The sequence below is a fragment of the Heloderma suspectum genome, chromosome 12 (genome assembly GCF_057233095.1).
Source record: "Heloderma suspectum isolate Gila_16-S chromosome 12, 16-S_ref, whole genome shotgun sequence".
Taxonomy (NCBI): Eukaryota; Metazoa; Chordata; class Lepidosauria; order Squamata; family Helodermatidae; genus Heloderma; species Heloderma suspectum.
The window spans coordinates 36005593-36018769 of record NC_139469.1 but is presented as its reverse complement, the minus strand read 5'-3'; the positions used below and the strand labels follow the sequence as shown (position 1 = coordinate 36018769).

General features: G+C 53.9%; 1 protein-coding gene across 1 annotated transcript; it reads right to left on the bottom strand.

The window, feature by feature from the left end:
• Nucleotides 1-2234: 2234 nt before the first annotated feature.
• PLK1 (polo like kinase 1) lies at nt 2235-13177 on the bottom strand. The gene is made up of 10 exons (XM_084819105.1): nt 12746-13177; nt 10609-10777; nt 9844-9988; nt 8445-8538; nt 6473-6692; nt 5413-5571; nt 5246-5323; nt 4507-4661; nt 3313-3495; nt 2235-2935 (listed from the first exon to the last, which is right to left on the bottom strand). The coding sequence occupies exons 1-10, from the start codon at nt 13127-13129 to the stop codon at nt 2729-2731; spliced, it is 1794 nt and encodes a 597-aa protein (XP_084675231.1). The 5' UTR covers nt 13130-13177; the 3' UTR covers nt 2235-2728.

The window sequence follows — 13177 nt, the reverse complement described above, 5'->3', positions numbered from 1 at the left end:
CAGCTAGGAGTGCATGGATTGTGTGGACGGACTGTGTGAAGCCCATCCTGCTGTGTCTTGTGAATTGTCAGGCACACTTCATTCCATTATCCGCCCATGAACGGAATCAGACCTTTTTCTGTTTCCAAAGTAGCACAAATTCACCGGTGTGGAAATGAGCAATTTCCCCCCAAATGTGCATTTTCACACTTTTAGCCTATGGGGGAGATGTGCATTTTTGGCTGGGCTTTTATTTTGCATATTTTTCTACAACAAAATTTGTGCAAAATTTGGGAAAGTTAGAAAACTGGTCTGCAAATCTGTGGGATCCACCTGACAGGGGAGAAGCCAGTCTGCTGCAGAATCCATGGTTTGGATTCATGAAAATTCAGACTCATTTGGTTCCATGGCAGATTTCTCCAACATCTCTAGTTCTGGCTGTCCTTCATGGGACTAGCCAGAAAAAATAGTTTTATTATAGTCCACTGAAGGAAGTATCTTTGCCACCGTGAATTCTTCTGGGGAGACCCAAATTAGCACCCCAGCCCTGGTGGAGAAGCTGCCGCCTCAGGCCATGGGCCATGGGCCCACAGCCTGCACGTCAGCCAGAGATGTTCAATGAGCTACAACTTCCTAAGACATGGTGGTGAAAAACTGTAAGCGTGTAAAACCATTTGACCAAGCTAGTAGGCTCTGCCTGCCTGCCTGCTCTTCCTGCGCAGCCTTGAGGATGTGAGAGAACTCGGGTGAAGGTGCCTTAGGATGCCCAGCGTGCTAGAGGCCACTGGGCTTTGGCACCAAGGATATGGTGCCCCTACCTGAAGGACCCAGCTTGCCTTTGAGAGGTCAATAGGAAAGCAGCCTGCCTCCCAGCAACCTTCAGGATGGGGCGTCTGTTGAACATTCCCTTGTGGATCACCTTCCCACCCAAACATTGCTATCCACAGCCAGCTCCACTCAGTCCCCTCCCACCACCCATTGCAAACAGATTTGACGGCCAGAGTTGCTTGGTGTGTGTGTGTGGGGGGGTGGGGGCTGGCAAAGTAGAGCTAACTGAAGAGGGGCACAGGGAAATAGGAGTGCATCTTGCCACCAACAGGTGCCCTCTCTACCCTAATGGCATGAAAGGGGCAGTGTGGGCACACGCTCTTGCATGCTCAGTTGGGACAAGGAGCCCGAGATGCCAGTTTTGGACTTTGAAGGAGGAAGAGTAGGGGCTCCTCTATGAGCCCCATCCTCTAGTCATGGAGGCACCTATGAATCTGGCCTCTGGCAGTGGACAAAGCATCTCCCCCTCCCTGATGGGGCATGGAGGTTCTCCCCACCCAAAGGGCTGCTAGTATGGGAAAACTTTTTCTGGTACACTTCCTGGGCAGATGGACAGCTGAACATTCAAGTTGTGACTCTGCCCACTGCGAATATGAACTCCCCATTGATTTCTGCCCACAAGGGAATGTGGCTCTTGCTTTAAAAAAAAAAAAGCAAAGAAGGTCTCCACCTCTGCTTTACAGCTTGATGTGCCACGGGCAGGGCCCATTTTGCAATGCTTCTCTCGGTGTACATGCATAGAAGCCACTGCTCAGCACCAATGAGGGCATGCAGTTTCTTACAGTCAAAGGGAAGGTACCAGGGAGGCAATTTGTGCTGGAAATGGTTCCCTGAAGCAGCCCTTGCAAAGAAAAGGAAACCCACAGCTTGGCAGGAAGAGGCACTCCAGAGGGCTACAGCAAGTGGGACCTGGCCTTTCTGCTCCGGAGACTCTCAGCAACGTATAAAGATGCCTTTGATTTCAAGCCCAGCAGAAGATTCCTTACTGAGCAGGACAAAAGCCAGTGCCGAGGACCTCCGTGTTGTGCCTTCGTTTGGGATGGGGGATGACACAGAATGTCTCAGCCAGAGTGCGCTAGGGGAAGGGCCAGCACATTGGGCAGGCGGCACACATCTGCAGCTCGACCCAGCAGGCCTCACCTATCAAGCAGCCTCTGCATCAAAGACAAGCCTCAAACCCAGTTCAGGTCTTGGAAGCAACTGTTGATGCTCATTCATGGCAGAAAACATTCCTGCCAGCTCCTGGATCCTGCTCTGATCATTCTCAAGCCCAGAACGACTCTTGACTATTCTTCAGTGCATGCCTATATCTGGTTTTATTTTCCTTGGCTTTGGACTGATACTCTTGGCTTCTTGACCTCGGATTATTTAATGATGAACGCTTGCTGTGGCTTATCGCTCAACTCGAGTAATTTACAACACTGTTTGGTTTCGAGAGAATCCTCTTTATTCATAGGTGAGTATGTACAAAAGAGTTTAATTTGATGCAGATTAGTATCAATATTAAAAGTTTGTTTGCTTAGAACAAATAAGTGAGACATAGTAACTACAGGAAGGAGAGCAGAGCTCCCAGAACAAGGCTCACAGACCACGCACACATGACTTCCATGATAGCCCAAACCCTGCTGCTAAAGCCTGAATCTGCAGCTAATGGCCCTGGAAGCCTGAATGTGGTGGTGGAGGGAGGGAGGGACAGACAGGAGGCTTTTTCTCCACCAAAATCAGGAGAAGGCAAATCCCTTGAAACGGAAACCTCATGGTTCCTAACCCAGGTGCCCCTTGGTCCCCGGCTGAGAGCTGGGCCTGGGCTCGTGCCGACCACCAGGACAGCGTCGGTGAGGGTGGCTCTGGCCGGGCTGGAAAGCAAGGGCAGGGCCCTGAACAGTTTTGGAATGGGAAGATGGCCCTTTGCAGCCGGGCCCTAGCTGGGAGGCTTCACGCAGGCAGCACCAGACTTTGAGCTCAGCAGCTTCTCCACCATGGTGCGGGCGTAGCGGAGGCGGCTGGCCAGCTCCTTGCAGCAACCGAACTCCTCAATCAGGGTCAGCTTGTAGGTGCGGAACTCCCGCCTCTCGTTGATGTAGGTGACGGCTGCCATCAAGGGGCAGAGGATGACCTTGGTGTGGTCCTGCAGGCAGAGGGTGGGGAACACGCAAGAGGCTTAGCATCATCGGTCTCGTGCTCTGCTTCAAGGGAGGGCAGCAGCAAATTATATTAATGCCATATGGGTAGCAGAACAGCCACCGTTAAATCAAATGCATGTTCCAGTTCATGTAAAAAATACATGAATCAGTTTAACTTTGAGGATAAACAGAATTTCACAGAAATTCCAGTGATATAATCCTAACTACCCAGTATCAGCTTTGGATCTTTCTGCCTCTTGTAAACTAGTCTCAACACACACAGCCAGGTGGAGGAAGAGACCCATCATGCAAGTTCCCAACCCTTTCATGTGTCTCCTCTATGAAAAGGCAAGCTAGGCAAAGAGGATCCCCGTTATGTCACCTGGAAGAAGTTGATCTGCACTGTCCCATTGCTCAGGTGCAGGATGATAGCACTGCGTGTGCGGAACCAGGTGAACAGATAAGGGAGCCGTGCCAGCTCATCACCCTCCCGGGGGGTGATATTAGCTCCAGCTTTCAGCAAGTGCTCGCTCATGTAGTTCCGGAAATATTGCAGCAGCGTGATCTGCAGGAGACACACAGTGCCCTGTCACATTAGTGAGCCTGCAGCATGGCAGAGGAAAGCCGGAATTCATTCACTCCATTCACTTATTCATTTATATTTCTATACTGCTCCATAGCCGAAGCTCTTTGGGCGGTTCACAAAAATTAAAAAAACATTAAATTACATTATAGATTATAAAACCATTCACATAATGACACAGAACAAACAGCATACACAACAACATATATCTAAAACAATTTAAAACAATCAGCCAGAGACAAGCAAGGAGACTCCTTATATGCTGCCAAATGCCTGAGAGAAGAGGGCAGTTTTAACCTGGTTCTGAAAAGATGACAATGTTGGCATCAGGTGGGCCTCGTCAGGAAGATTATTCCATAAATGGGGGGCCACCAGCAAGAAGGCCCTCTCCCTTGTTGCCACCCTCTGAACCTCCCTCAGAGGAGGCTCCCAGAGGAGGGCCTTAGATACAGAGCGTAGTGTATAGGTCGGTTCATAACAGAGCGACAGGCCTCAGAAAGCTGCTTCCGGGGAAGACCCTGCAAGATTTCCCTCGCTCCCCCATTTATTTTATTTATTTCATTTCTATACCGCCCAATAGCTGAAGCTTTCTGGGCGGTTCACAAAAAAACCTTTATTGGCAACAAAAGACAGCCCGAGCCTGGCTGGTACCCACGGAACCCCAACCTTCTTTCAAGGACCCTCCACTCACTGGGCCTTTTGCCAGGATGGGCTTGCAAGTAATCACACCCGCTCCCCCTTGGCTGGCCCCAGCAGTAGCCTTCCGCTCAGAGCCACTCAGGGCCATTAGCCCCCTTCTTGATACTGGATCCTCATCCTCGTGTTGCTGCCCCCTCCTGAAGTGGAAACAGCCAGGACGCAGCAGGGCTCATCACTGTAAGGAGGCCCTCCACCGCCAGGGGGCAGGCGCCGCTTGGGGCTCTTCTGCAGGGGGGGAAGGGTCAGCAGCTGAGGCGTCCCTCGCTGCACGCGCCGCGCCTCTGGGGCACTGACCTTCTTCATCAAGGTGTCTGGGCAGGAACACTCGTGGAAGTACGACTCGGAACCATTCTGCTCAATGTACTGCAGGTTGTCCCCATCGCTGTACATGATAAGACGCGTCGAGTCATTGAAGAGAACCCCCACGCTGTTGTCGCACAGCTGGTAGCCTGTGTGGAGAGGACATGGGAGCGTCTGAGGCTGCTTCATACCGAGTCAGGCCACCGGCTGTGGGTGGCGGCAGCTCTCCGGGGCGGGTCTCTCGCTAGAGACGCCCCCGTGGCAGTGAATCCGACACGCCGGTTTTCCACGCACGGACTGCGACTGAGCCGTGAGCCTGAAAAACAAGCGGGCCTCAGAAGCCGCCCCTCTTCACCCAGGTGCTGCTTCATTTGGTCAGCAGGAAGGGCAGCAGCGCCAGCGAAACGGGAAGGAAAAGAACCAGCCAGGGGCAGTGGCTGCTTCTGGATTCAACAGATGTGTTCCCGAAGCTTTCCCTGCCCAGACCACGCTGAAGGGCAGGACCGGAAGCTGCCTTAGACCGCGTCAGACCCTTGTTCCATTAGCCCAGTACTGTCGACACTGACCAGCAGCGGTGGCTCTCCAGGGTTGAAGGCAGGAGTAGTGCCAGCCCTACCTGGAGATGCCCGGGACTGAATCGGGGACCTCTGGCATGCCAAGCAGGGGCTCCCCACGGAGCCACAGCCCCTCCAGAGGACAGCGGCTGGCCCAGACCGTGCCAGCTGCTACCCACCTAGGCCATACTTATCCGAGTAGTCCACCCATTTGCTAACCCAGAAGATGGGAATGCAGGCGGGGTCTTCGGCTTCCTCTGCAAAAGAGAAGTACAGTTACCCCGTGGAACAGATAGGATGGCTCAAAGGCCTCTTGTCCAGCGCCTTCCCCCAAAGAACCACTCACCTTGTCTGACTGGGGCTCTTTCTGAGGGCTTGGACGAGTTGACCAGGGTCAACTGCTGTAACAGATCAGCCAAGTGGCAGTCCACAAGCTCCCTTGGGTTGCGGAGGACAACCTCTTCCTCCTTCTCAGGCGCCTTATCTAGCGTGGGGCTCTCCGGTCCTAGGACAGGAAAGGATCAGAGGCAGGGCAGCCTCACAATCACTCATTCCAACCTCAGCAGCTTACAGACACTTCCTGTGCAGACTCAGCAAGACCCACACTTCTTCCAGAAGCATGAGACAGAAAGGAAAGCCTCCATCGTAGAATAGTAGGGTTGGAAGGGGCCTATGAGACCATCAAGTCCAACCCTCTGCTCAGTGTAGGAATCCAAGTCAGAGCATCCCTGACAGGTGGCTGTCCAGCCTCGTCTTAAATGCCTCCAGCGTGGGAGAGCCCACCACCTCCCTAGGGAATGGGTTCCATTGTCGTATTGCTCTAACAGGAAGTTTTTCCTGATGTTCAGCCGGAATCTGGCTTCCTGTCACTTGAACCCATTATTCCGGGTCCTGCTCTCTGGGATGATCGAGAAGAAACACTGGCCTTCCTCCTTGTGACAACCTTTCAAGTACTTGAAGAGCACTATCCTATCTCCCCCCCAGTCTTCTCTTCTCAAGGCTAAACATGCCCAGTTCTTTTAGTCTCTCCTCCAAGGCTTTGTTTCCAGTCCCCTGATCATTTTTGTTGCTCTCCTCTGAACCCCTTCCAGCTTGTCTGCATCCTTCTTCAAGTGTGGTGCCCAGAACTGGACACAGTACTCCAGATGAGGCCTAACCAGTGCTGAGTAGAGGGGGACTAGAACTTCCTGGGATTTGGAAGCCATACTTCTATGAATGCAGCCCAAAATAGCATGTGCCTTTTTTGCAGCCACATCACATTGTTGGCTCATATTCAGCTGATTGACAGGCTATCCTCTACAGAGTCCCTCCAGATTAGCTACAGCTCATTTCCTGGGCCACCTGTACACCGTCTTCTCTTCCCACCCCTCACCCTGAGTGCAAGTTAGGCTGCCAACTTCACTCACCTTTGTTAACCACTGTCAGTGGTTTTCTCCCACTGGCCTCAAACCCAGTTGGGGCCACAGAGAACCTGGGAGGGACCGTGAGGCAAGTGGTGGGCAACCGTGACGGGATGTAGCCTGTTGTGAAGAATTCATCACTCAGCAGCTCGTCAACGGTGGGGCGGGCAGCTGGGTCAGACCGTAGCATTTTCTGGATGAGGTTAGCTGCAAGGGGGTTGATGTGCTGGAAGGCGGAAGGAACAGAAATGAGCAGAGGTCCAAGCAGAACAGGCCCCAGCTCCAAACAGCGACAGGCCCCAAACGCAGCCCTGGCCACAAACCCCTAGCCCTCAAAGCACCTTGAGGCCCTCTGGACTAACTCCTCTTGGCTGCTCATGGGAGCTGCCCACTTCCCAGTTCTGGCTGCCATCGTTCCTTATGTGCACGTGCATGAATGGATTGACCACAGCCACTGGGAGCACAAGTCGCCGTGCGTCGTCTGTCTCTTGCGCCAGGCCAGGGGCTCCACCACTCAGCTCGAGATGCTCACATTGCAGATGGGGCTGGGACCAGAGAGCTGGCTCTCCCTAAGGACGCTGGCATGCACAGAATGGGGGTTTCAACAGCCACTGTTGCTTGAGGGGGCAGCAACCCTAAAGAAACCGGCTGAGTTTTTGAACAGCCAAGGCCCTGTGCAGGAGACGGTCTCCCTAATAGGGGCACAAAGAAAGGGACTCCATGGCTGATGCCCAGCCGGAGACGCAGTACAGGCAGATTTCAAGTATTTTTCCATTAGGAGACCAAGTGTTTTTAAATGTAAACAAATGGAGAAGTGAAAGGAGAAAATGCTTAAGCTAATCAGGGTCTATCCCCAGCAACGTTTCAAAATGGGGTATGGAAAATAACTTGGCATTTTGCCTGTATCACGAATTCCATTTTTTGTGTGGCCATACCACTTTAGGAGCACTGGTGAAGATTTTGTTTTTAAAAACAAGTACAAAAACCCCATTACAAAGTGCTGCAGGATCCAGTGAGCAGTACGTTTTACCCTAAGAGACTAATTCCGCTCCAAGCTTTATCTTGACACAAGAACTAACACTTCCACAGCGAAAACTTGCAACACTGATTTCTTCATTGTGGTGTTCTTTAAAAAAAAACACCCCACCCTATTAAGTTATAGGGATACACTGGACACCGCCCCCCATTTACTATGGGCCCAGTATTCCATCTAGGCATTTTAGGTTTTTGCTTTCTCCTCCAGCGCTTCCCAATAGTACAGTGAGGATTGCCTAGTTTGCATTAAAAATGTAAGATAACATTATAGGGTCCAATGTACCCATTGGTTTGTCAAGAGTACGTTTTTGGAATGCAGTACCATTAATGTACTGCATTCCACTAGAGCCAGTGTGGTGTAGTGGTGAGAGTGTTGGACTGGGAGCCGGGAGATCCGGGTTCTAGTCCCCGCTCGGCCATGGAACCTCACCAGTCACAGACTCTCAGCCCAACCCACCTCACAGGGTTGTTGCGAGGATAAAATGGAGGAGGATTGAGTAAGCCGCCTTGGGTTCCTTAAGGAAGAAAAAAGGTGGGATATAAATGTAATAATAAATAATGTTAAACTGGAGTCATTTTGAAATCAGTCATGTCTTCAATTCCATTGGACCCCAACAGAAGTTTGATACCGTCAAAACAAATGCTTTAGGAGGATCAACAGTGTCCGGTAATGTTTTTATAAATCTGAATATTTCACTGAAGTATTCTCTTTAGCTTATGTCCAGGAACAGGGTCAGCCTAGAGTTAGAACATTTAAAAAGAGTAAAGCAGAAACTAAAGCAGAGTAACAGAAACAACTAAGCAGAACTACCTTTTTGAACAGCTAAACATTTAAAGCAAGCCCCAGTGATAAAGCCAGCCACCACCGCCAACAGTTACAGGAATTAATGGTGTTCAGCCCAACGCCATTCCAGGCTACCTCTATGCCCTGCAAGCGCCATACCGTTGGAATGCTGTACTCGTTGTTCTTAATCCGAATGTACGTTTCTTTCAGACAGGAAGTTTCAAAGGGTGGCTTCCCGACCAGGAGGGTGTACCTGCCAGAGAAACCATACGGAACCCATCACATGTGGATGAGGGGGGGAGGAAGAGGAGGAGGGACACACATCAGAGAGCATTTCACCACAGAGCTGTCCAGGAAAGCTGAAGAAGCTCACAAAGGATTCTAGCCACCTCCTCTCTCGAGTGGTATGAAGCCAGATCTACACGGACACTTTTGTCTACCCCACCCTATTAACACATACACGCATAGTTGGTACTCATGATCTGCTCTCTGAGAACAGCTCCTCTTTCAGTGGGGTGGAGGAGCTGTTCCACCTCTGCCCAGGGTACCTGTGTCCATCCTAGAGCTTGAGGCTGCTCACTCCGGAGCGCAGAGCAAGAGTGACACTGTGACAGCCGCACAGGAATGCACTGAGCATGGTGCTCGAGAAACGGAGAGCGCACTCCTGTTCCTAGAAGGTTTCAGCACCGTTTACAAGATTTAGAAACATCTTCAGCGATATCTGGGGAACCACCCAAACTTATCTGCCTTTGTAAACACAACCCGCTGCTTGTCCCTTCCCTCGCACACCGGTCCCTTCCTCCTGTGCCCAGAACAGGGATACCTGCACAGGAGTGGAGCAACACATCCTACCAGCTCCCCAGCTCGGCTGCTACTTCCACTAAGCAGCAGATGGGAAAGACCAGGGAAGGGCGGGGAGAAGATCAGCCCTCTCCTGCAGCACTGCTGCTCAAAATGGCCTGTGCTGAAGCCAAGAGGGGAACAAACAGACAGTGCGCACAAGGGACACGCTCCGCCTAGGCGTGCACCAGATGTTGGTCCTGGACCACTGGCCCTACCCAGACTGGGGCCACCATCAAGTGTTACAATTAGGCACATCCTGGAAAGGAGTTGGGGCGCTTCTTGAGGAGAGAAGAAAAGTCACCATTTCTGCGAAGGGAGGGAGGAAAAAACCTGCAGGTTGTGCCACTAAATCAGGGGTGGGGAAGCAGCGGCCCGCCAGGTCTTGTTGGAATACAACCCCCATCATCCCCGACCATTAACCGTGCTGGCGGGGGCTAACGAGAGTTGAAGTCCAACCACATCTGGAGGGCCGCTGGTTCCCCGCCGCTGCACTGAATAGCCTTCCCCCAGCGATTCCTCCACCTGTTTCAAAGCAACAGTAACGTGGGCCAGGGAGAACCTCTTTCGAGTACCCCCCCAGACAGCATCACCAAGCTCAGTGTTTTCACTCAGGCCTATGCTACAACACCAGGGATGGGTGTGTGCGCATGCACACACGTGCGCGTGCTCCCCCACCAGCCCAGGAAGCCCTCCCACCCACGGACACCAAACATACATGATGCAGCCGATGGACCAGACATCCACCTCGAAGCTGTGGCCTTTCTTGCCCAGCACCTCCGGGGCGATGTAATTGGGTGTCCCACACAAGGTCTTCTTCCGCTCCCCATCATACTCCACCTTTGTTGCCAAGCCAAAGTCGCCTGCACAGACATCAACAGGGAGGCTCACCAAGAGAGACTCAACTTCAGCAGGTTTTGTCTGCAAGTCCACATACCCCCCAAGGGAAGCATTTACTGGCTTCCTTACCAGCCGCAGCTCAGGGGCAGAGCGCCTGTGCTGCTGGCAGGTTCAGTCTCTGGATCACGGAAAGCAGCACGTTTAGGGAAGACCCACTCACAGTGTACAAGGCCAGGCCTCAGGAGAGTTTCACTGGCTCCTAAGATGTGAGCAGCCAGGGGCCTGCAAGCCTGGTCCTGAGAAGCACTTAGATTCCTAGATCCATTTTATTTCTTGCAGCAGACCCTCTGGGAATAAATACAATAGACTGCAAATATCCGTGCCTGAATTCCAGTTAAGAGCCCAGGTGCCATGATCACGTTTTAGGAACTGCCAAGTTTAGGTGCACATCTGGGAATGAAGCAGACCAAAGGTGTGCAGAACCAGCTGGCGCCAGATCACGAGGGAGCCCGGCCCACTAAGCCCTGAGCTTTTCAGGCTCGAAGAAGCTTCTTCACCCTACCTCCCAGGCAGTGGGGACTCTGGAACAACCAGCGCCAGGGAAGGAGGCAGGAGCCGCCCAGGCGCCATGCAAGCCCCTCACCTATCTTCACCTCCATGTCTTCATTAAGGAAGAGGTTGCCTAGCTTGAGGTCGCGGTGGATGACTCGGTTGCTGTGCAGGTACTGGCAGCCCAGGATGATCTGCCGCAGGTAGTAGCGCGCTTCAGGCTCCGTCAGCGCTTTCCGCCGCTTGTGCAGCTCCAAAAGGGACTAGGAACAGCAGCAAGAGGGGCTGTGAGAGGGGGAATCCTGGACCCCAGCCAGAGAGCCCCCTCTGCTCAGGACAGTCCAGAGGGCAGCCGGGACCTGGAGGGAGCCTCCTCCTCCTCGGCGGCGGCTCACAAGAGCCAGACCCCGGGACGATGGTTAATCTGGGAGGGTGCGGCCCTCCAACCCATTCGTTCAGCTCACTGCTGACTGCGGCATACACCACCGGTTGGCAGTGCGGCACCCGCCGGAACCCCTTGTGCTCCCCCCTCCACTCCTGCCCGGGGCCTCCCTTCCCCCCCAGCAAGTTCACTCCTGCCCCTCACAGGAAGCTGGAGACTCCTGCTGCTCCTTCACCTTCCAGTCTGCCAGCTTCCTGCTGTGTTAGGAAATCCTGAGTGAAGATGTGGGGAGCGGAGGGGAGCACTAGAGGGGCCGGCAGGCATACTTGGGGATTGGGAAAGGTGCGTGGGGGGCACAGAGGAAGGGCTGAAACCAGAGGGAGAAAGAGAGAACAAAAGACCATTCCTGGGGGTGGGTTTTCACCGAAGCTCAACGTCTGCCTAGTTGCCTTATTTTGGGGTGCAGGAAGTTATTTCCTGGGTCAGATGGGCCAGGAGTCTTTCTATTTTAGTCTTTCCTTGCAGTGCACAGCTTGGGTCGAGCACTTGAGTCATGTGCAGCTATTTCATCTGCAGGTACTTTCTTTTTGCTAGTTGCGCATCGGGATCTGGATTATATAGGATCTGTGCAATGGGGGGGGGGGGGCTCCCAACATTTTGCAATCAGCATCAGCTACCCTGACAGCAATTTGTGGCGCCCAGGACACTTTTTCAAATTGTCAAATGTGCCCATGGGCTTGTAAAGGTTGCCCAGTCCTGGTCTACACCGTCTCAAGAAGTCACCAATGCAAGGAGAGTAGAGTTGGGCTAACAAACACAGAGACCCACCTTCTCTCGCTGCCTACAACTTTCTCCCACCATGCTTTCTGCCATCTCGGCCTCCACCCAGGACTCCTCCTCACCCACATGGCTCCTGTGCATAGTCATTTTCCCAACCACACTGAGCTTTGGCACACTGGCTACCAACGTTCTCTTGGTGACACCTTTCTGCTCTTCAGTTGAATGTTTGCAAATGTGACCAAGGGAGACTCGCAGGGGACAAGATGTCTCAGAAGCCTCCAGCAGCCGCATGACTCGATCTGGTGCCCTCCAAATGTTTTGCACTATAGCTCTCATCAGCCCCAGCCAGCATAATCAGTGGTCAACGATGATGGAAACTGTAGTCCTAAACGCCTGGAGAGTACCAAGTTGGAGAAGGCCTGGCCTACAGTTTGATCACCATGGGACCTTCCCAGAAGAGTCACTCTCATGGCTAGAAGCCAAACTTCCACTTTGTGGCTTTAAGCTATTGAGGCTTTCCGGGTTTTAGGGAGGCGGTGCAGATGGTGCGTGCCTCTCCACAGCCAGCGGAGCGTGTAAGCCTGCCGGTGCGGTACCACTCCATGGGGCGGGGTAGCAGCTGAAAGCACACTACGGATGAGCCCTCTTCCCCTTTTTTGTATCGTGTTGTTTTTAGGTTGAACCCAAGCGTGTCTCGTTACATAACACTTAGCCAGAATTCCTTTTCTCCACGCATGCAGACTAGTCCGTCGAGCACGCACCGCGTGATCTCTCCTGCCACGGATGGGCCCATCCATTCCTGAAGCAGCTGCATTTCCTAACAAGGGAGGGGCCACCACACGCCGCACGGAGACGGCCGACCCCTGGCTGGCGGGGTGGGAGCCGCCGGGCGGGCGGTCGACTCAGAACGGGGAAGGCAGCTCCCCCCATTCCGAGAGGCGCGGGCACCAGGAACGCCCCGAGGAGGGGCGGCCTCCTCCCCCGCAGCCCGCCCAGAGGCGCCGTCCTCGCCGCCTCGCCCCCGGACGCGCCCGCCCAGGAGGGCGCCGAGGCCCTCCGCCCGGCCTACCCGTCGGCGGCAGAGCTCGAGGACGACGAAGACGAAGCTGCTGTCCTCGAAGAAGCCGTGGAAGCCGACCACGTGGCGGTGCAGGAGGCTGCGGTGGATGGCGATCTCCATGGACATCTTCTCCTTCTGCGGCGCCTTCAGCAGCAGCGCCTTGGGCACGACCTTGCCCGCGAAGACCTCCCGGCTCTCCAGGTCCGTGATCTCGTAGCACTTGGCGAAGCCGCCCTTGCCCAGGAAGCGCCCCAGCGAGTAGCGCCGCCGGCTGCGCGGGTCCAGCAGCACCTCCGGCACGGCCTTGCTCTCCTTCGCCGCCGCGCGGCCGCTCCCGCCGCCGCCGGGCGCCGCCGCCGCGCGGGGCCCTCGCCCGGGCGCCGCCGCGCTCATCCTCCGCCCGCGAGTGCCGCCGCCGCCGGAGCTGCGCGCTGCGCTGGT

What these genes read in the sequence shown, in the direction of transcription:
- PLK1 (XM_084819105.1), bottom strand. Translation starts at nt 13,129, where the DNA reads ATGAGCGCGGCGGCGCCCGGGCGAGGGCCCCGCGCGGCGGCGGCGCCC. An exon ending in TCGAGCTCTGCCGCCGACGG is followed by an intron (nt 10,778 to 12,745) that starts GTAGGCCGGGCG and finishes TGCTGTTCCTAG; the next exon opens with TCCCTTTTGGAGCTGCACAA. An exon ending in TGCAGATCAACTTCTTCCAG is followed by an intron (nt 2,936 to 3,312) that starts GTGACATAACGG and finishes CTCTGCCTGCAG; the next exon opens with GACCACACCAAGGTCATCCT.